The sequence below is a fragment of the Manis javanica genome, chromosome 17 (assembly GCF_040802235.1).
Source record: "Manis javanica isolate MJ-LG chromosome 17, MJ_LKY, whole genome shotgun sequence".
NCBI lineage: Eukaryota > Metazoa > Chordata > Mammalia > Pholidota > Manidae > Manis > Manis javanica.
In genome coordinates this window covers 15,621,705-15,642,082 of record NC_133172.1, presented here as the reverse complement: position 1 = coordinate 15,642,082, position 20,378 = coordinate 15,621,705, and the positions used below count along the sequence as shown (strand labels likewise).

The following is a 20,378-nucleotide window of genomic DNA, read 5'->3' as shown; positions in this document are numbered from 1 at the left end:
TGTAGGAGGGTTCCCCTTTCTCCACAACCTCGCCAACATTTGTTGTTGTTTGTCTTTTGGATGGTAGCCATCCTTACTGGTGTGAGGTGATATCTCATTGTGGTTTTAATTTGCATTTCTCTGCTAACTAGTGATGTGGAGCATCTTTTCATGTGTCTGTTGGCCATCTGAATTTCTTTTTTGGAGAACTGTCTGTTCAGCTCCTGTGCCCATTTTTTAATTGGATTATTTGCTTTTTGTTTGTTGAGGTGTGTGAACTCTTTATATATTTTGGATGTCAAGCCTTTATCGGATTTGTCATTTACGAATATATTCTCCTATACTTTAGGGTACCTTTTTGTTCTATTGATGGTGTCCTTTGCTGTACAGAAGCTTTTCAGGTTGATATGGTCCCACTTGTTCATTTTTGCTTTTGTTTTCCTTGCCCGGGGAGATATGTTCATGAATAAGTCACTCATGTTTGTGTCCAAGAGATTTTTGCCTATGTTTTTTTCTAAGAGTTTTATGGTTTCATGACTTACATTCAGGTCTTTGATCCACTTCGAATTTACTTTTGTGTATTGGGTTAGACAATGATTCAGTTTCATTCTCTTACATGTAGCTGTCCAGTTTTGCCAACACCAGCTGGTGGAGAGGCTGTTATTTCCCCTCTGTATGTCCATGGCTCCTTTATCATATATTAATTGACCATATATGTTTGGCTTAATATCTGGACTCTATTCTGTTTCAGTGGTCTGTGGGTCTGTTCTTGTGTCTGTACCAAATTGTCTTGATTACTGTGGCTTTGTAGTAGAGCCTGAAGTTAGGGAGCATAATTCCTGCCCTCCCAGTTTTTTCTTCCTTCCCAGGATTGCTTTGGCTATTCTGGGTCTTTCATGGTTCCATATGAATTTTAGAAATGTTTGTTCCAGTTTGTTGAAGAATGCTGTTGGTGTTTTGATAGGGATTGCATTGAATCTGTAGACTGCTTTAGGCAGGATGGCCATTTTGACAATATTAATTCTTCCTAGCCAGGAGTGTGGGATGAGTTTCCATTTATTAGTGGCCTCTTTAATTTCTCTTAAGATTGTCTTTTTGTTTTCAGGCCTTTCCCTTCCTTGGTTAGGTTTATTCCTAAGTATTTTATTCTTTTTGATGCAATTGTGAATGGAATTGTTTTCCTGATTTCTCTTTCTGCTAGTTCATTGTTAGTGTATAGGAAAGCAACAGTTTTCTGTGTATTAATTTTGTGTCCTGCAACTGCTGAATTCAGATATTGTAGTAGTTTTGGAGTGGAGTCTTTAGGGATTTTTATGTACAATATCATGTCATCTGCAAATAGGGACAGTTTGACTTCTTTACCAATCTGGATACCTTGTATTTCTTTGTCTGATTGCTGTGGCTAGGTCCTCCAGAACTATGCTGAATAACAGTGCGGAGAGTGGGCATCCTTTTCTTCTTCCCAATCTTAGAGGAAAAGTTTTCAGCTTCTCACTGTTAAGTATGATGTTGGCTGTGGGTTTGTCATATATGGCCTTTTTATGTTCAGGTATTTGCCCTCTATACCCATTTTGTTGAGAGTTTTTATCATGAATGGATGTTGAGTTTTCTCAAATGCTTTTTCAGCATCTGTGGAGATGATCATGTGGTTTTTGTCCATCTTTTTTTCATGTGGATGATGTTGATGGATTTTTGAATGTTGTACCATCCTTGCATTCCTGAAATGAATCCCACTTGGTCATGGTGTATGATCGTCTTGATGTATTTTCTAATTCAGTTTGCTAATATTTTGTTGAGTGTTTTTGCATCTATGTTCATCAGGGATAATGGGCTGTAATTTTCTTTTTTTGTGGGGTGCCTGATTTTGGTATTAGAGTGATGCTGGCTTCATAGAATTAGTTTGGAAGTATTTCCTCTTCTTCTATTTTTGGAAAATGTTAAGGAGAATGAGTATTATGTCTTCTCTATATGTCTGATAAAATTCAGCAGTGAGCTGATGTGGCTCAGGGGTTTTGTTCTTGGGTAGTTTTTTCATTACCTATTCAATTTCGTTGCTGCTGATTGGTCTGTTTAGATTTTCTGTTTCTTCCTTGGTCAGTCTTGGAAGGTTGTATTTTTCTGGGAAGTTGTACAGTTCTTCCAGCTTGTTAGCACATAGATTTTCGTAGTATTGTCTAATAATTCTTTGTATTTCTCTGGGGTCCATTGTGATTTTTTCTTTGTCATTTCTGATTCTGTGTGTGTAGATTCTCTTTTCTCTTAGTAAGTGTGGCTAAGGGTTTATCTGTCTTGCTTATTTTTTCAAAGAACCCACTCTTGGTTTCATTGTTTTTTTCTATTGTTTTATTCTTTTCAATTTTATTTATTTCTTCTCTGATCTTTATTATGTCCCTACTTCTGCTGACTTTGGGTATAAATTGTATTTTTATTTTACAATTTTACATTGCTAGTCTACAGGTATAAATTCAGGGTCAATTGATTTTTTGTTTGTTTATTATCATTAATCTACAATTACCTGAAGAACATTATGTTTACTAGGCTCCCCCCTTCACCATGTCTCCCCCACAACAATTGATTTTTGATAGAATTTCTAAAGCAACTCTGTGGAGGAGATGAAAGTCTTTTTTAACAATAAGTGCTAGAACAACTGAATATGTATATAAGGAGAAAAAATGAACCGCAATCTATACTTCATACCACAGACAAGCATTTAGGTGAATCATATAACTGAAATTAAAAGCTAAGACTCTCAAGCATCTGGGAGAAAACAGGATTTTCTATGTATGTTTAATTATTGAGGTTCTATTCATATTAAAGAATATAATCTGCATGGTTAGTCCTTTGACAGTTACTCAGTCTTATTTTATGGCCCAACATGTGGTCTGTTTCCTGCATAATTGAAAAGCAAGTATATGCTATGGTTGAGAGTACCATTAAATAAATGCCATATAGGAAAACTGGTTGATAATATTTAATTCTTTTGCATTCAGGGATCTTCCAGATCTCATCTATCCAGAAGTTCCTAAGTATCATTTTGGGCTGTACTAATTTCTCTTTGTCTCTGCAAACCTTCTTCACCTGTCAGGACTATTTCATCCACCCATGCCCATACCCATATCCACACCATGCACTGAACCCAGCTATGGAAAGTCAAGGAGCAATCTGTTCACCTATAAAGGACTTACTTTTCTACCAGGAATTCAGCTCATGTCTTCCTTGCCTCCACCACTCTTAGATAGGACCATATGGAAGTGCAATTTTTATCTTCTGATGGTTTTTCTTGCTGTTGTGGGTGTGAAATCCTTCCGTATTCTACATTCTAACTGCAGTCAAAGTTCGAGTTTTGTTCTTGTTTTAATAACCTCTTTTCCATGTCCCACTACAGCTTCACTATGAAATGCATGGCAGTGACTGGATTCATTCATTGGCTGTATTTTAAAGACTCTTCAAATGAGAAGTAGAGTATAAATGGATGAATGCAGTGACTCTGCATCAGGTAGGAGAACTCCTAAGTTTGTTTATAAAATCTATCCCATTCTATCAAAAACAGCTAAGAAAAAATAAGGGTGCACGTAGAAGATATTTTGTTTATAGCATTTCAGTTATTTGAACTCCAGAAACTCCATGTCAGTTTTCTTGTTTTGTATTCCAAGAATCCCTTGCTATCTAAATCTGTTTAGTTCTTGAGTTCAGATAATAAGCAATGCTATTATCTTAATCAGTTTGATAGCCAAGTTTCAGAAAGTGAGCAGCAAGTTTGGATAAGGATTTATCAGAAAGGTTTTATTCCTAAATTCAGATTGTGACAAATATTTCCTTCCAATAGACTACTGGATTTAATTTGCTAATTTATAAAATTGCATGTTCTCATAACTGATTCTGGGTGCATTATCTTTTTGTGTTCTCTTAGGAAGTTTTAATGTAAGGGTTATAAACTTATAAGTAACTTCCTTTCTCAGTCTATGTCCTGGAAGAGTTCCTAAAACATTTCATAGGTTTCACCTATTAATTAAATATATCTAGTTTCGTGTCTTATTTAGTGTGTCTGTGACATTTTAAGTATTTTTGGGCCTGATTTTAGAGTGTTCCTTTTTAAGGGGAATCTATTAAGATTTCACCTATTAAGTCTGATGTCACCAATTTTTCTTTATAAAAATTCCACACTGTATGTATTTTCAGATATACTATAAAAATGTCTAGTACTGGTTTTTGTTTCTTGAGGTATAATACATATACCATTATATTCACCCTTTTAAGGAAAACTGTTCAGTTTTTAGTATACTCACAAAGTTGTGCAACCTACACCGCTAATCCCAGAACATTTTCATCCCAAAAACATAGTCCTCATAAATTTAAATATGTATTCAAGTTCTCATTTACAATGCCGCTCATTTGTCTTCCTTACTTCTCCACCCAACTCACTTAACTATGTCAACATTTTTTTAGTCAAATAATCAATTTTTTTTTTCATTTCTGAAATTTATAATTAATCATGCCTTTCCCCCCATGTTTTAGAGTTATTTTAGCCTTTTTAGCTCCTTGTATTCTGTGTTGATTTTATGATCTTTCTAGTAGTCCATATATTTTCATTCACATTAAAAAAGTTAAAGATTTTGTTCCTTAACTCATGTTAATCAGGAGACACTGAATTACTAAATATTCAGATATTTGATGGTTCTGTTGTTACTGTTTCTCATTCTGGCCAAATAATGTAGCCTGTATCTTTTGTCTTTTTTGAGAACTTAATTATTAGGAAATATTCTCATCTTTTCCTGCTTTTTTGACAGCTGCTATTTCAACTACCCATTATGATATCCACAGGGTTGTTGAGACTGCTATGAATCTTTGTGCAACATAAAAAGATGAAGTCTGAATGAAGACTACTCACACATTTTTTTCTTTTTAAAATTCTATGCTGAATAATGAGTGATGGGAAAAGCTTTCATATACTCACTATATTCACTTCTTTTTACGTTATAAATTCTTTGATTCAGAGGTAAACAACATGTTTAAAATCCTTCCCATAAATAATGAAGATAATATTTCATTGGTATCAATGATAGTCATACGGATAGCTTTTCCTAAACGTTCACTATGTGATAGGAATAGTTCTAAGCACTTTACATTTATTAACTGAATCCTCACAACAAATCCATACATAGAGCATGATTATATTTACTAATACTTAAGAAATCAAATGCCACTACAGCCCAACGTAAAAACTAAAAAAAAAAGAAAAAAATCTCAAAGGATAAACAGTAATTTGATGAATAGTAGTTAATTACCACTGTATGAGATGAGTTTAGTATTAATGAAAAGGAGCAGTTTATAAATAGAATATGTGGATAATTTCAGTAATTATAATAGATGTTTTAAAAGAAAAAAGCAAGCATCCAAAAATAAATTTTGGGAAATACTACTCAGGGCACATTTTATATCTACAAACATATTCTTTTTAAAAAGTCATTATAGTCATTAGAAAATAATAAAAACCATTTACTGATATGGCAATCATATTTTCTGGTGTGATAAAAGCAGAAGGTACAACATGCCATGATTATACATCCTTTAAAAATAAAAAATCTGGCAGGATTTGCTCTACTGACTACACAGCAGTCATCTATAACTGATATGATCACTACTGACCTTGGATTTTTAGTTTTTGGTTTTATGATATGTTTGTGAAATGAAACAAAAGAGTAACACTAATTTCAAAAACAAAGTTATAATTTCAACAAAGAATTAAAAAATACAGTCACACAATTTAACAGGGTGAAGTTGGTGTAAGCAAAATATACAGATCAAAGAAAAGACAGCCCTGAAACGCAAGCAAATATATAAACAAGAATATAACATCACAAAGAAGATAGACCAAAACAAAGGAGACGATAATTATTTCCACAACTGCCATTAGTATAAGGTTTGGGAGTGCGGGGAACAGGCTAACTTCAATTTACATCTGAATTAAAAAGAAATGTAAAATAAGAAAAAAATAGTGAAAGAAGTATAAGGAAGATGACAAGAGCTTTAACCTTTATTATTCATCAATATGAATTCCCTGATGACGAATGAGATTCGAACCACTACTAAATGCCTTTCCACATTCTTTACAGTTATAGAGCTTTTCACCAGTATGAATTCGCAGATGTCGAGTAAGGTTTGAGCATTTATTAAAGGCCTTTCCACATTCACCACATTCATATGGCTTTTCGTCTGTATGAATTCTCTGATGTTGAAGAAGTTGGGAGTTCTGAGTGAAGGCCTTCTCACATTGAAGACATTCAAAGGGTTTCTCACCAGCATGAATTCTCTGATGATGAAGTAGTTGTGAACTCTGAGTAAAAGCCTTCCCACATTCCTTACAATCATAGGGTTTCTCCCCAGTGTGAATCCTCTGATGATTCGTAAGTGCTGAGGCATAACTAAAGGCTTTGCCGCATTCCTTGCACTCATAAGGTTTCTCACCAGTATGAATTCTCTGATGCTGAACAAGCTTTGAGCTCTGAGTAAAAGCTCTGCCACATTCCTTACATTCATATGGTTTTTCACCTGTATGAACTCGCACATGTTGAAAACGTTGTGAGCTCTTAGTAAAGGCTTTCCCACATACTTTACATTCATAGGGCTTTTCACCAGAGTGAATTCTCTGATGGTCCATAAGATTTGAGTAATAACTAAAGGCCTTTCCGCATTCCTTACATTCATAGGGTTTCTTACCAGTATGAATTCTCTGATGTTGAGAAAGGTATGAGCTGTAACTGAAGGCTTTTCCACATTCCTTACATTCAAAGGGCTTTTCACCAGTATGAATTTTAAGATGTCGAGTAACGTGTGAGCCACAACTAAAAAATTTCCCACACTCTTTACATTCATAAGATTTCTCACCAATATGAATTCTCTGATGTTGAATAAATTGTGAATTATGACTAAAGACTTTTCTACATTTCTTACATTCATAGGATTTTTCTTCATTTTTAGTTATCTGATGAGGTGTAAGGAATGTCTGTTGAATAAATGTGGGTGCTTCATGAGTTAGTACTTCTTGGCTGATATGCCCATTTTGATACCCTAGTTGTCTTTCAAAGTGGCTTCTACATTCCAAAACATCTCTAAAATTGGAGTACTCAAGACCATGATTTGTAAGTCCCATTAACTCCCTCTGGCATGATTCTATTTCATAAACTTCCTTTTTTAGAGATAATAACTTGGTTTCACACATTGATTCCAGATCTGAAAGAAAATGAAATGGAAAATAAAATAAGTATTCTTGGGACCTGTGGTATATAATAAAGGATAAATTTGGTATTTCTCCCCAGTTCCTAGCACAGAGCTTCAGAAACCCTGTGAATTTTCTCAGTGATAATGGAGTGTTTTGTTATGCTAATGAGGTGATTCATGCTGGCTCCCAAATGGCTTCTACTAGGGGAATGGTCAGCAGAAAGCCCAAGCATGGGATTACAGGGATGAGACTTGCAGCTACATGACCCCTACAGAATAAGGAAGGGCCAGAGATTGGTCAGTAACTTAATCAATCATGTCAATGCAATTAAACGCTGGACACCAAAGCTCAGTGCTTTCTGGTTGGTGAAGATATTGACATGCTGTGAGGGGACACACTCTGACCCCAAAAGGAAAGGGTGTGGAACCCCTGCATCAGAAAGCCTATCAGACTTTGCCCTAATATGTATCCTCTATAGTGAAACTATATAACTTTCCTGCATTCTATGAATAATGACAGCGAATTATTGAAACCACAGGGACCATAGAAATCCCTGGATTTATAGATCAGAAGTAGGAGTGGTCTGAGGATCCCCTGAGACTTGCAGCTGACAGCTGAGGTGAGGGCAGCCTTATGCAGGACTTGCTGTTACCCTGTGAGGTCTATGTGAAGTTTGGGTAGTTAGTGTCAGAATTTCAGCTTACCAGTTGGGGTAGAAACAGAATTAACTCCATAATAAAGGATATATTGGATTAAAGAGATTACAGAGGATCAGCCACTTCAGGAAAGAGCCTGAGGTAAATCTAAAGTATTAACAAATTTGATGTGAGTGGCACAGAGGGAACACTCAGAACATGTTATATGCTGAGTATTCAGTGAAAATACCATTTGTCTTGGAGCTCTGTGATGATGATCTTGGGAGAAGAGAGACTTGCTCATGTACTAGTGTAGTGACTGAAAGAGCAGGCAGCTAAAATTTAAGGCAGACAGCAAGAAACAATGCAAAATACTGCCACGGAAAGATGACAGGAACCAGAAGCACACTGATGAGCAGTGAGTCACAAGTCTGACAGTTATTCACTATATGTTCCCAGGCAATTACTTGACTTTTCTAAGTCCCCATTTCTTCATCTGTAAAAGGGAGATAGTCCTTAACTCATGATTACTGGAGGGTAAAGAACAACATATGTAAATATCTTTGAGTTAAATATTCAGTATCTGATGCCTACCATTATGAAAGCATTTCTTACCAAAAATGGGGGTCTTAAGCGCATTAAATAGTTTGAAGGTATCAAAATGGAGGCTATTGGAACATCTCAAGCCAGAAACAGGGAATTCTGTCCAGCATAATCAGTTTTCTCCTATCCCTATATGAACTTTCAGCAATTTTCATCTAGTTGAGCTCCTAAGCAACTTCTAAAACTGTCCTCTTCTAAAGTAATTGTTGAAAACTTCCCCAATCTAGGAAAGGAGATAGTCTCTCAGGCCATGGAGGTGCACAGATCTCCCAGCACAAGGGACCCAAGAAGGACAACACCAACACATATAATAATTAAAATGGCAAAGATCAAGGATAAGGAGACTATTAAAATCAGCCAGAGAGAGAAATATGATCACAAAGAAAGGAAAACCCATTAGGCTATCATCAGACTTCTCAGCAGAAACCTTACAGGCCAAAAGGGAGTGTCATGATATATTTAATGCAATGATGCAGAAGGGCCTTGAACCAAGAATATTTTATCTGGCAAGATTATCATTCAAATTTTAAGGAGGAATTATAAACAATTCCCAGATAAGCAAAAGTTGAGGGAATTTACCTCCCACAAACCATCTCTACAGTGTATTTTGGAGGTAGATAGAAGTGTTCCTAAAGTTAAATAGCTGTCACTAGAGGTAATAAAAAGGGATAGACAAAGAGTACAGAATATGATACCTAATATATAAACAACGGTGGAGGAAAAAAGGGGAAATAAAAGAAGAACCATTAGATTGTGTTTGTAATAGCATACTAAGTGAGTTAAGTTAGACTCTTAGATAGTAAGGAAGTTACCCTTGAACCTTTGGTAACCACGAATCTAAAGCCTGCAATGGTAATAAGTACATAACTATCAATAATCATGCTAAATGTAAATGTTCTGAATGCACCAATCAAAATGCATAGAGTCACTGAATGGATAAAAAACAAGACCCATCTATATGCTGCCTACAAGAGCCTCACTTCAAACCCAAAGACATACACAGACTAAAAGTGAAGGGATGGAAAAAGATATTTCATGCAACTAATAGGAAGAAAAAAGTAGGTGTTGCAGTACTTGTATCAGACAAAATCTACTTTAAAACAAAGAAAGTGACAAGAGACAAAGACGGACATTACATAATGATAAAGGGGTTAATCCAGCAAGAGGATATAACCGTTATAAATATATATGCAGCCAACACAGGAGCATCTACATATGTGAAACAAATACTAAGAGAAGTAAAAGGGGAAATAGAATGCAATGCATTCATTCTAGGAGACCTGAACACTTCACTCACTCCACAGGACAGATCAACTAGACAGAAAATAAGTAAGGACACAGAGGCACTGAACAACACATTAGGACAGATGGACCTAATAGATATCTACAAAACTCTCCACCCAAAAGCACCATGATACACATTCTTCTCAAGTGCACATGGAACATTTTCAAGAATAGATCATATGCTAGGCCACAAAAAGAGTCTTGGTAAATTCAAAAAGATAGAAATTGTACCCACCAGCTTCTCAGACCACAAGGCTATGAAACTAGAAATAAATTACGCAAAGAAAACGAAAAAGCCTACAAACACATGGAAGCTTAACAACATGCTCCTAAATAACCAAATAAAAACAAATCAAGCAATATATGGAGACAAATGACAACAATAATTCAACACCGCAAAATCTGTGCGATGCAGCGAAGGCAAAGCTAAGAGGGAAGTATATTGCTATACAGTCCTACTTCCGGAAAGAAAAACAATCCCATATGAATAGTCTAAACTCACAACGAAACTAAAAAAGAAGAACAAATGAGACCCAAAGACAGTAGAAGGAGGGACATTATAGTAAAGATTAGAGCAGAAATAAATAAAATCCAGAAGAATAAAACAGTAGAATGAGGTCGGGAGCCAGGATGGCGGCATGAGTAGAGCAGTGGAAATCTCCTCCCAAAAACACATAGAGCTATGAAAATATAACAAAGAAAAATCTTCCTAAAATAGAGACCACAGGACACAGGACAACATCCAGACCACATCCACACCTGCAAGAACCCAGCGCCTTGCGAAGGGGGTAAGATACAAGCCCCGGCCCGGCGGGACCCGAGCGCCCCTCCCCCCAGCTCCCGGCGGGTGGAGAGAAACCGGAGCGGTTTTTTTTTTTTTTTTTGGCGAGCGCTTTTTGGAAGCCTTAGAGGGACGGGCCCCCGTTGCTGGGGAGGCAGGGTGGCGGGACCGGTGAGCAGGTGCCTGGGAACGGCGCCGGAGGACAAAGAATATCCCGTGTTTCTCCCTGCGGGACCGGCGGGCGGGTGCCTGAGACCGGTGCCTGAGGACGGAGGAGGTCGCGCGTTTTTCCGCTTTTTTTTTTTTTCTCTTTTTGGCAAGCGCTTTTTGGAAGCCTTGAAGGGACGGGGACCCCAGTGCTAGGGAGGCAGGGTGGCGGGACTGGTGAGCGGGTGCCTGGGACCGGCGCCTGAGGACAAAGAATATCCCACGTTTTTCCTGCGGGACCCGTGGGCGAATGCCTGAGACCAGCACTTGAGGACAGAGGAAATCGCGCGTTTTTCCCCCTTTTTTTTTCTCTTTTCTGCGAGTGCTTTTTGGAAGCCTAAAAGGGACAGGGACCCCGGTGCTAGGGAGGCAGGGCGGCGGGACTGCTGAGCGGGTGCCTGGGACCGACACCTGAGGACAAAGAATATCCCGCGTTTTTCCGTGTGGGACCGGTGGGTGGGTGCCTGAGACCGGCACCTGAGGACAGAAGAAATCGCGCGTTTTTCCGCTTTTTTTCTCACTTTATGGCGAGTGCTTTTTGGAAGCCTTGAAGGGACAGGGACCCCGGTGCTAGGGAGGCAGGGCGGCGGGACTGGTGAGCGGGTGCCTGGGACCAGCGCCTGAGGACAAAGAATATCGAGCGTTCCTTCCCTGCGGGACCGGTGGGTGGGTGCTTTTTGGAAGCCTTGAAAGGACAGGGACCCTGGTGCTAGGGAGACATGGCAGCAGGACCAGTGAGCGGGTGCCTGGGACCGGCACCTGAGGACAAAAAAAAAAATCGCTTTTTTCCTTTTTTTTTTTTTTTCTTTCTTTCTTTCTGTTCCCTCTCTCATTGTTGCTGTTGTTGTTTTGGTTTGGAGAGTGCTTTTTGGAAGTCTTAAAGGGGCAGGACAGGTCACTTAGACCAGAGGCAGGGAATCTGGGGATCTCTGGGCACTCTAACCCCCTGGGCAGCAGGGAGCACAGAGGCCCCTTACGGAGATAAATAGCCTCCTGGCCGCTCCCCCTCCAACGGGGCTCCACCATTTTGGAGGAACAGCCCCAGCCAGGCCAAGCCCACAGCAACAGCGGAGATAAACCCCAAAGCAACTGGGCAGGAAGCAGAAGCCCTGTCTGCGCACAGCTGCCCAGCACAAGCAACTAGAGGTCGCTATTCTCCCAGGAAAAGGCTACAAACCAACAAGAAGGGAAGCTCTTCCAGCGGTCACTTGTACCAGCTCTGCAAACTATCTGTATCATCATGAAAAGGCAAAACTACAGGCAGACAAAGATCACAGAGACAACACCTGAGAAGGAGACAGACCTAACTAGTCCTCCTGAAAAAGAATTCAAAATAAAAATCATGAACATGCTGACAGAGATGCAGAGAAAAATGCAAGAGCAATGGGATGAGATGCAGAGAAAAATGCAAGAGCAGTGGGATGAGATGCAGAGAAAAATGCAAGAGCAGTGGGATGAAGTCCGGAAGGAGATCACAGATGTCAGGAAAGAGATCACAGAAGTGAAACAATCCCTGGAAGGATTTATGAGCAGAATGGATAAGATGCAAGAGGCCACTGAAGGAATAGAAGCCAGAGAACAGGAACGTATAGAAGCTGACATAGAGAGAGATAAAAGGATCTCCAGGAATGAAACAACACTAAGAGAAATATGTGACCAATACAAAAGGAATAACCGTCGTATTATAGGGATACCAGAAGAGGAAGAAAGAGGAAAAGGGATAGAAAGTGTCTTTGAAGAAATAATTTCTGAAATCTTCCCCAAACTGGGGGAGGAAATAATCGAACAGACCATGGAATTACACAGAACCCCCAACAGAAAGGATCCAAGGAGGACAACACCAAGACACATAGTAATTAAAATGGCAAGGATCAAGGACAAGGAAAGAGTTTTAAAGGCAGCTAGAGAGAAAAAGGTCACCTATAAAGGAAAACCAATCAGGCTAACATCAGACTTCTCAACAGAAACCGTACAGGCCAGAAGAGAATGGCATGATATACTTAATGCAATGAAACAGAAGGGCCTTGAACCAAGGATACTGTATCCAGCACGACTATCATTTAAATATGATGGTGGGATCAAACAATTCTCAGACAAGCAAAAGCTGAGGGAATTTGCTTCCCACAAACCACCTCTACAGGGCATCCTACAGGGACTGTTCTAGATGGGAGCACCCCTAAAAAGAGCACAGAACAAAACACACAACATATGAAGAATGGGAGGAGGAGGAATAAGAAGGGAGAGAAGAAAAGAATCTCCAGACAGTGTATATAACAGCTCAATAAGCGAGCTAAGTTAGGCAGTAAGATACTAAAGAAGCTAACCTTGAACCTTTGGTAACCACGAATCTAAAGCCTGAAATGGCAATAAGTACATATCTCTCAATAGTCACCCTAAATGTAAATGGACTTAATGCACCAATCAAAAGACATAGAGTAATAGAATGGATAAAAAAGCAAGACCCATCGATATGCTGCTTATAAGAAACTCACCTTAAACCCAAAGATAAGCATAGACTAAAAGTCAAGGGATGGAAAAACATATTTCAGGCAAACAACAGTGAGAAGAAAGCAGGGGTTGCAGTACTAATATCAGACAAAATAGACTTCAAAACAAAGAAAGTAACAAGAGATAAAGAAGGCCACTACATAATGATAAAGGGCTCAGTCCAACAAGAGGATATAACCATTCTAAATATATATGCACCCAATACAGGAGCACCAGCATATGTGAAGCAAATACTAACAGAACTAAAGAGGGAAATAGACTGCAATGCATTCATTGTAGGAGACTTCAACACACCACTCATCCCAAAGGATAGATCCACCGGGCAGACAATAAGTAAAGACACACAGGCACTGAACAACACACTAGAAGAGATGAACCTAATAGACATCTATAGAACTCTACATCCAAAAGCAACAGGATATACATTCTTCTCAAGTGCACATGGAACATTCTCCAGAATAGACCACATACTAGCTCACAAAAAGAGCCTCAGTAAATTCCAAAATATTGAAATTCTACCAACCAATTTTTCAGACCACAAAGGTATGAAAGTAGAAATAAATTCTACAAAGAAAACAAAAAGGCTCACAAACACATGGAGGCTTAACAACATGCTACTAAATAATCAATGGATCAATGAACAAATCAAAATAGAGATCAAGGAATATATAGAAACAAATGACAACAACAACACTAAGCCCCAACTTCTGTGGGATGCAGCGAAAGCAGTCTTAAGAGGAAAGTATATAGCAATCCAGGCACACTTGAAGAAGGAAGAACAATCCCAAATGAATAGTCTAACATCACAATTATTAAAACTGGAAAAAGAAGAACAAATGAGGCCTAAAGTCAGCAGAAGGAGGGACATAATAAAGATCAGAGAAGAAATAAACAAAATTGAGAAGAATAAAACAATAGCAAAAATCAACGAAACCAAGAGCTAGTTCTTTGAGAAAATAAACAAAATAGATAAGCCTCTAGCCCAACTTATTAAGAGAAAAAGAGAGTCAACACAAATCAACATAATCAGAAATGAGAATGGAAAAATCACGACAGACTCCACAGAAATACAAAGAATTATTAAAGACTACTATGAAAACCTATATGCCAACAAACTGGAAAACCTAGAAGAAATGGACAACTTCCTAGAAAAATACAACCTCCCAAGACTGACCAAGGAAGAAACACAAAAGTTAAACAAAGCAATTACGAGCAAAGAAATTGAAACAGTAATCAAAAAACTACCCAAGAACAAAACCCCGGGGCCGGACGGATTTACCTCAGAATTTTATCAGACACACAGAGAATATATAATACCCATTCTCCTTAAAGTGTTCCAAAAAATAGAAGAAGAGGGAATACTCCCAAACTCATTCTATGAAGCCAACATCACCCTAATACCAAAACCAGGCAAAGACCCCACCAAAAAAGAAAATTACAGACCAATATCCCTGATGAATGTAGATGCAAAAATACTCAATAAAATATTAGCAAACAGAATTCAACAGTATATCAAAAGGATCATACACCATGACCAAGTGGGGTTCATCCCAGGGATGGAAGGATGGTACAACATTCGAAAATCCATCAACATCATCCACCACATCAACAAAAAGAAAGACAAAAACCACATGATCATCTCCATAGATGCTGAAAAAGCATTTGACAAAATTCAACATCCATTCATGATAAAAACTCTCAGCAAAATGGGAATAGAGGGCAAGTACCTCAACATAATAAAGGCCATATATGATAAACCCACAGCCAGCATTATACTGAACAGCGAGAAGCTGAAAGCATTTCCACTGAGATCGGGAACCAGACAGGGATGCCCACTCTCCCCACTGTTATTTAACATAGTACTGGAGGTCCTAGCCACGGCAATCAGACAAAACAAAGAAATACAAGGAATCCAGATTGGTAAAGAAGAAGGTAAACTGTCACTATTTGCAGATGATATGATACTGTACATAAAAAACCCTAAAGCCTCCACTCCAAAACTACTAGAACTGATATCGGAATACAGCAAAGTTGCAGGATGCCAAATTAACACACAGAAATCTGTAGCTTTCCTATACACTAACAACGAATCAATAGAAAGAGAAATCAGGAAAACAATTCCATTCACCATTGCATCAAAAAGAATAAAATACCTAGGAATAAACCTAACCAAAGAAGTGAAAGACTTATACTCTGAAAACTACAAGTCACTCTTAAGAGAAATTAAACGGGACACTAATAAATGGAAACTCATCCCATGCTCATGGCTAAGAAGAATTAATATCGTCAAAATGGCCATCCTGCCCAAAGCAATATACAGATTTGATGCAATCCCTCTCAAATTACCAGCAACATTCTTCAATGAATTGGAACAAATAATTCAAAAATTCATACGGAAACACCAAAGACCCCGAATAGCCAAAGCAATCCTGAAAAAGAAGAATAAAGTAGGGGGGATCTCACTCCCCAACTTCAAGCTCTACTACAAAGCCATAGTAATCAAGACAATTTGGTACTGGTACAAGAACAGAGCCACAGACCAGTGGAACAGATTAGAGACCCCAGATATTAACCCAAACATATATGGTCAATTAATATTTGATAAAGGAGCCATAGACATACAATGGCAAAATGACAGTCTGTTCAACAGTTGGTGATGGCAAAACTGGACAGCTACATGTAGGAGAATGAAACTGGACCACTGTCTAACCCCATATACAAAGGTAAACTCAAAATGGATCAAAGACCTGAATGTAAGTCATGAAACCATTAAACTCTTGGAAAAAAACATAGGCAAAAACCTCTTAGACATAAACATGAGTGATCTCTTCTTGAACATATCTCCCCGGGCAAGGAAAACAACAGCAAAAATGAGCAAGTGGGACTACATTAAGCTGAAAAGCTTCTGTACAGCGAAAGACACCATCAATAGAACAAAAAGGAACCCTACAGTATGGGAGAATATATTTGAAAATGACAGATCCGATAAAGGCTTGACGTCCAGAATATATAAAGAGCTCACACGCCTCAACAAACAAAAAACAAATAACCCAATTAAAAAATGGGCAGAGGAACTGAACAGACAGTTCTCCAAAAAAGAAATACAGATGGCCAAGAGACACATGAAAAGATGTTCCACATCGCTAATTATCAGAGAAATGCAAATTAAAACTACAATGAGGTATCACCTCACACCAGTAAGGATGGCTGCCATCCAAAAGACAAACAACAACAAATGTTGGCGAGGCTGTGGAGAAAGGGGAACCCTCCTACACTGCTGGTGGGAATGTAAATTAGTTCAACCATTGTGGAAAGCAGTATGGAGGTGCATCAAAATGCTCAAAACAGACCTACCATTTGACCCAGGAATTCCACTCCTAGGAATTTACCCTAAGAACGCAGCAATCAAGTTTGAGAAAGACAGATGCACTCCTATGTTTATCGCAGCACTATTTACAATAGCCAAGAATTGGAAGCAACCTAAATGTCCATCGGTAGATGAATGGATAAAGAAGATGTGGTACATATACACAATGGAATACTACTCAGCCATAAGAAGTGGAAAAATCCAACCATTTGCAGCAACATGGATGGAGCTGGAGAGTATTATGCTCAGTGAAATAAGCCAAGCGGAGAAAGAGAAATACCAAATGATTTCACTCATCTGAGGAGTATAGGAACAAAGGAAAAACTGAAGGAACAAAACAGCAGCAGAATTACAGAACCCAAAAATGGACTAACAGGTATCAAAGGGAAAGGAACTGGGGAGGATGGGTGGGCAGGGAGGGATAGGGGGGGGGAAGGAGGGGGGTATTAAGATTAGCATGCATGGGGGGGAGGGAGAAACGGGAGGGTGGGCTGCACAACACAGAGAGGACAAGTAGTGACTCTACAACATTTTGCTAAGCTGATGGACAGTAACCGTAATGTGGTTGTTAGGGGGGACCTGATATAGGGGAGAGCATAGTAAACATAGTATTCTTCATGTAAGTGTAGATTAAAAATTTAAAAAAAAAAAAAAAAAGAAAGAAAGAAAAGGGGGATTACTCCTTAACAGGATAAAACTATTGGTAAATCAAAGATCAACGCATGCTTTAAATATCCTTAATGTTGATCACTTAAAGGGTGTCAGATGATCAGCTATGGAGGTACTCTTTTCTGATAATATTCCTTTCTCTTAATTAAAAAAAAAAAAAAAGCAGTTACTGTGTGCTGACCTCCAATGAGTTCTGCACAGTGGTATAGAGGGCATGTCAAAATGTGGGCAAAGGGTCTGTTTGTTTCTATGCAGAAGATCAAGGCCTAGCTTGGATACCCAGAAAATGAACTAAGATACGATATGAGGAGGAGCTTCCGGCATCAGCACTCTCTGGAGTACTTTTGCCGGGGGATGATCATCCAAAAGCCTCCACAGGGATCCGGGCGATGCTGCGGTTGTGGCTGCATCCAGCCCACCGTCTCCTGGACTTGCCATAAGAATGAGGAGGGAGATGTCTAGGCTGGCATGTGCATACAGTGAGACAACGAATTTGACAGGATCTGTACTGTTGGAACTCAACCAGGAGTTGGGAGGGGTGCAAGTTGTAGCACTCCAAAATCTCATGACTATAGACTATCTATGGTTAAAAGAACATATGGGATGTGAACAGATCCCAGAAATGGGCTGCTTTAATTTGTCTGATGGTTCAAGTACAGTTGAACAATATCCATCATATCATAGATAAATTTTCACAAATGCCTAGGGTGCCTAAATGGTTTTCTTGGCTTCACTGGAGATGGATGGTAATTATAGATTTGCTTTGTTTATGTCACCGTATTCCTATTATGTTAATATGTGTGTGCAAATTAGTTAGTAGTTTAAAACCTATACATACTTAAGGTACTCTACAAGAAGATATGTCAAAGAAATAATCAATCCTCCCAAGTTTCCTTCATATGCTACATCTATAGCTTTTCTTCTTCCTTCCTAATTACAACCCTTAAATAGAATTCGTGCCTCATATCGAATTTACCGAGTATCATAATTCCTCCAGGTGGTAAAGATACCTCGAGACAAGTGCTGGGCATAGAAGCCACAGGGCATAAATCTGCAAAGAAGTAAAAAGCTAACCTTTGCAAACAATATGGCTTCTCTCTCACTTACCAACTTTACATTTCCCTGTATGGCCCCGGAAGATGACTGGTTAGCCAGAGACGGGTAAGATTCCTCAAGGGAGGAACAACCTAAAACAGGCACAGTCGCAGGGGGGCCATCAGGTGAGAATTTGGGGATCAACAGAGGTGAGGCTCAGAACCTCACCCCCCCTGCTTTGAGAGAAATCTTCTGCATCCGTGGATGTCTTGCTGCCCTTGTCTAGCCTGGATTAATACTTAGTCCATAGGCACACACTGGATCATCTGATCATCTACATTTGCCTTCTTACAGCACTAAACTATGTTTTCTACCTTTAACTTGCATCTACCTACCACTTCAGCATTTTATTAAAAATAAAAATAATAATAATAATAGGAGAAATGTGGGATCAACATATAAATCAAGTACAAAAATCAAACGAATATTCATATTTGACCTGATTGTTTATAGGTCATATTGCATGATCAAAACCGAAAGTTTCTGTGATGACTGCCCTTGTACTGTTCACCATGTAAGAATTTATTCACTATGTAAGAATTGGTTCACCATGTAAGAACTTGTTCGTTATGCTTCAGAAGATTGGAGACTGACGAGAATTAGGATTGAGATGGATTAATGATTGTACATTGAGCGTTGACCCCTCTATACTGAATTTTATTGTTGTTAACAACCATTTGATCAATAAATATGAGAGATGCCCTCTCAAAAAAAAAAAAAAAAGAAAAGAAAAAAAAAAAACAGTAGAATGAATGAAAGCAAGAGCTGGTTATTCAAGAAAATAAAATAGATAAACCCCCAGCCAGACTTATACTAACAAACTGGAAACCTAGAAGAAATGGACAACTTTCCAGAAAAATACAACCTTCCAAAACTACCCCAGGAAGAAACAGAACATCTGAATTGACCGATTATCAGCAAGGAAATTGAATTGATAATCGAAAAACTACCTAAGAAGAAAACTCCTGTACGATGGTTTCACTGCTGAATTTCATCAAACATTTAGTGAAGACCTAATACCCATCCTCCTTAAAGTTTTCCAAAAAGTAGAAGAGGAGGGAATACTCCCAAACTCATTGTACAAGGCCAGCATTACTCTAATACCAGAACCAGGCAGACACACCACAAAGAAATAAAATTACACACCAGTATCCCTGATGAACATAGATGCAAAAATACTCAACAAAATATTAGCAAACCAGATTCAAAAATACATCAAATAGATCATCCATTATCATCAAGTAGAATTTATTCCAGGGATGCAAGGACGGTACAACATTCGAAAATCCTTCAACATCATCCACCACATCAACAAAAAGGACAAAAACTACTGGATCATCTCCATAGATGCTGAAAAAGCATTTGACAAAATTGAACATCCATTCATGATAAAAACCCTCAACAAAATGGGTATAGTGGGCAGGTACCTCAACATAATAAAGGCTACATATGACAAACCCACAGCCAACATTATACTCAACAGCGAGAACGTGAAAGCTTTTCCTTTAAGATTGGGAACAAGAAAGGGGTGCCCACTCTCCCCACTTTTATTCAGCATAGTTCCAGAGGTCGTAGCCACAGCAATCAGACAACACAAAGAAATAAAAGGCATCCACTATGGGCAAGGAAGAAGTTAAACTGTCTCTTTTTGCAGATGACATAATATCGTACATAAAAAACCCTAAAGAATCCACTCCAAAGCTACTATATCTAATATCTGAGTTCAGCAAAGTTGCAGGATACAAAATTAATACACAGAAATCTGTTGCATTCCTATATACTAACAATGAACTAATAGATAAAGAAATTAGGAAAACAATTCCATTCACAACTGAATCAAAAAGAAGAAAATACCTAGGAATAAACCTAACCAATCAAGTGAAAGACCTATACCCTGAAAACTACAAGACTAATTAAATAAAGAGTTCTTGGTAGCTGACATAATCATTAAACTGGCACCTGGCTGACTAGGTCTCTTTGCACAAATCAGGGAATAAAAAATGTTGGATAAACGTACAAAGCATGACAAAC

At 38.4% G+C, this 20,378-nt stretch overlaps 2 protein-coding genes across 13 annotated transcripts in view; one reads left to right on the top strand and one right to left on the bottom strand.

Annotated features, from left to right (window-relative positions):
• LOC140847101 (uncharacterized) overlaps positions 1-20,378 on the top strand; it is a 112,189-nt gene that overhangs the window by 84,043 nt on the left and 7,768 nt on the right. For 6 of the 12 annotated variants that reach the window (XR_012126789.1, XR_012126782.1, XR_012126783.1 and 3 more), the window contains one exon: positions 3,365-3,475. The exons of 1 other annotated variant lie outside the window; for it this stretch is intronic. The gene's annotated coding sequence lies outside the window, so the exon portion shown is untranslated. Of the gene's footprint in view, positions 1-3,364; positions 3,476-4,766; positions 5,535-20,378 lie in introns of those variants that run through there. 5 more of the 12 variants (XR_012126784.1, XR_012126787.1, XR_012126792.1 and 2 more) reach the window with 4 other exon arrangements.
• Positions 5,689-20,378, bottom strand: part of ZNF383 (zinc finger protein 383) — a 30,234-nt gene continuing 15,544 nt past the window's right edge. Inside the window, exon 6 of the mRNA XM_037004421.2 lies at positions 5,689-7,209. Coding sequence (XP_036860316.2) covers positions 6,017-7,209 — 1,193 coding nt within the window. The 3' untranslated portion in view covers positions 5,689-6,016. The remainder of the gene's footprint in view (positions 7,210-20,378) is intronic.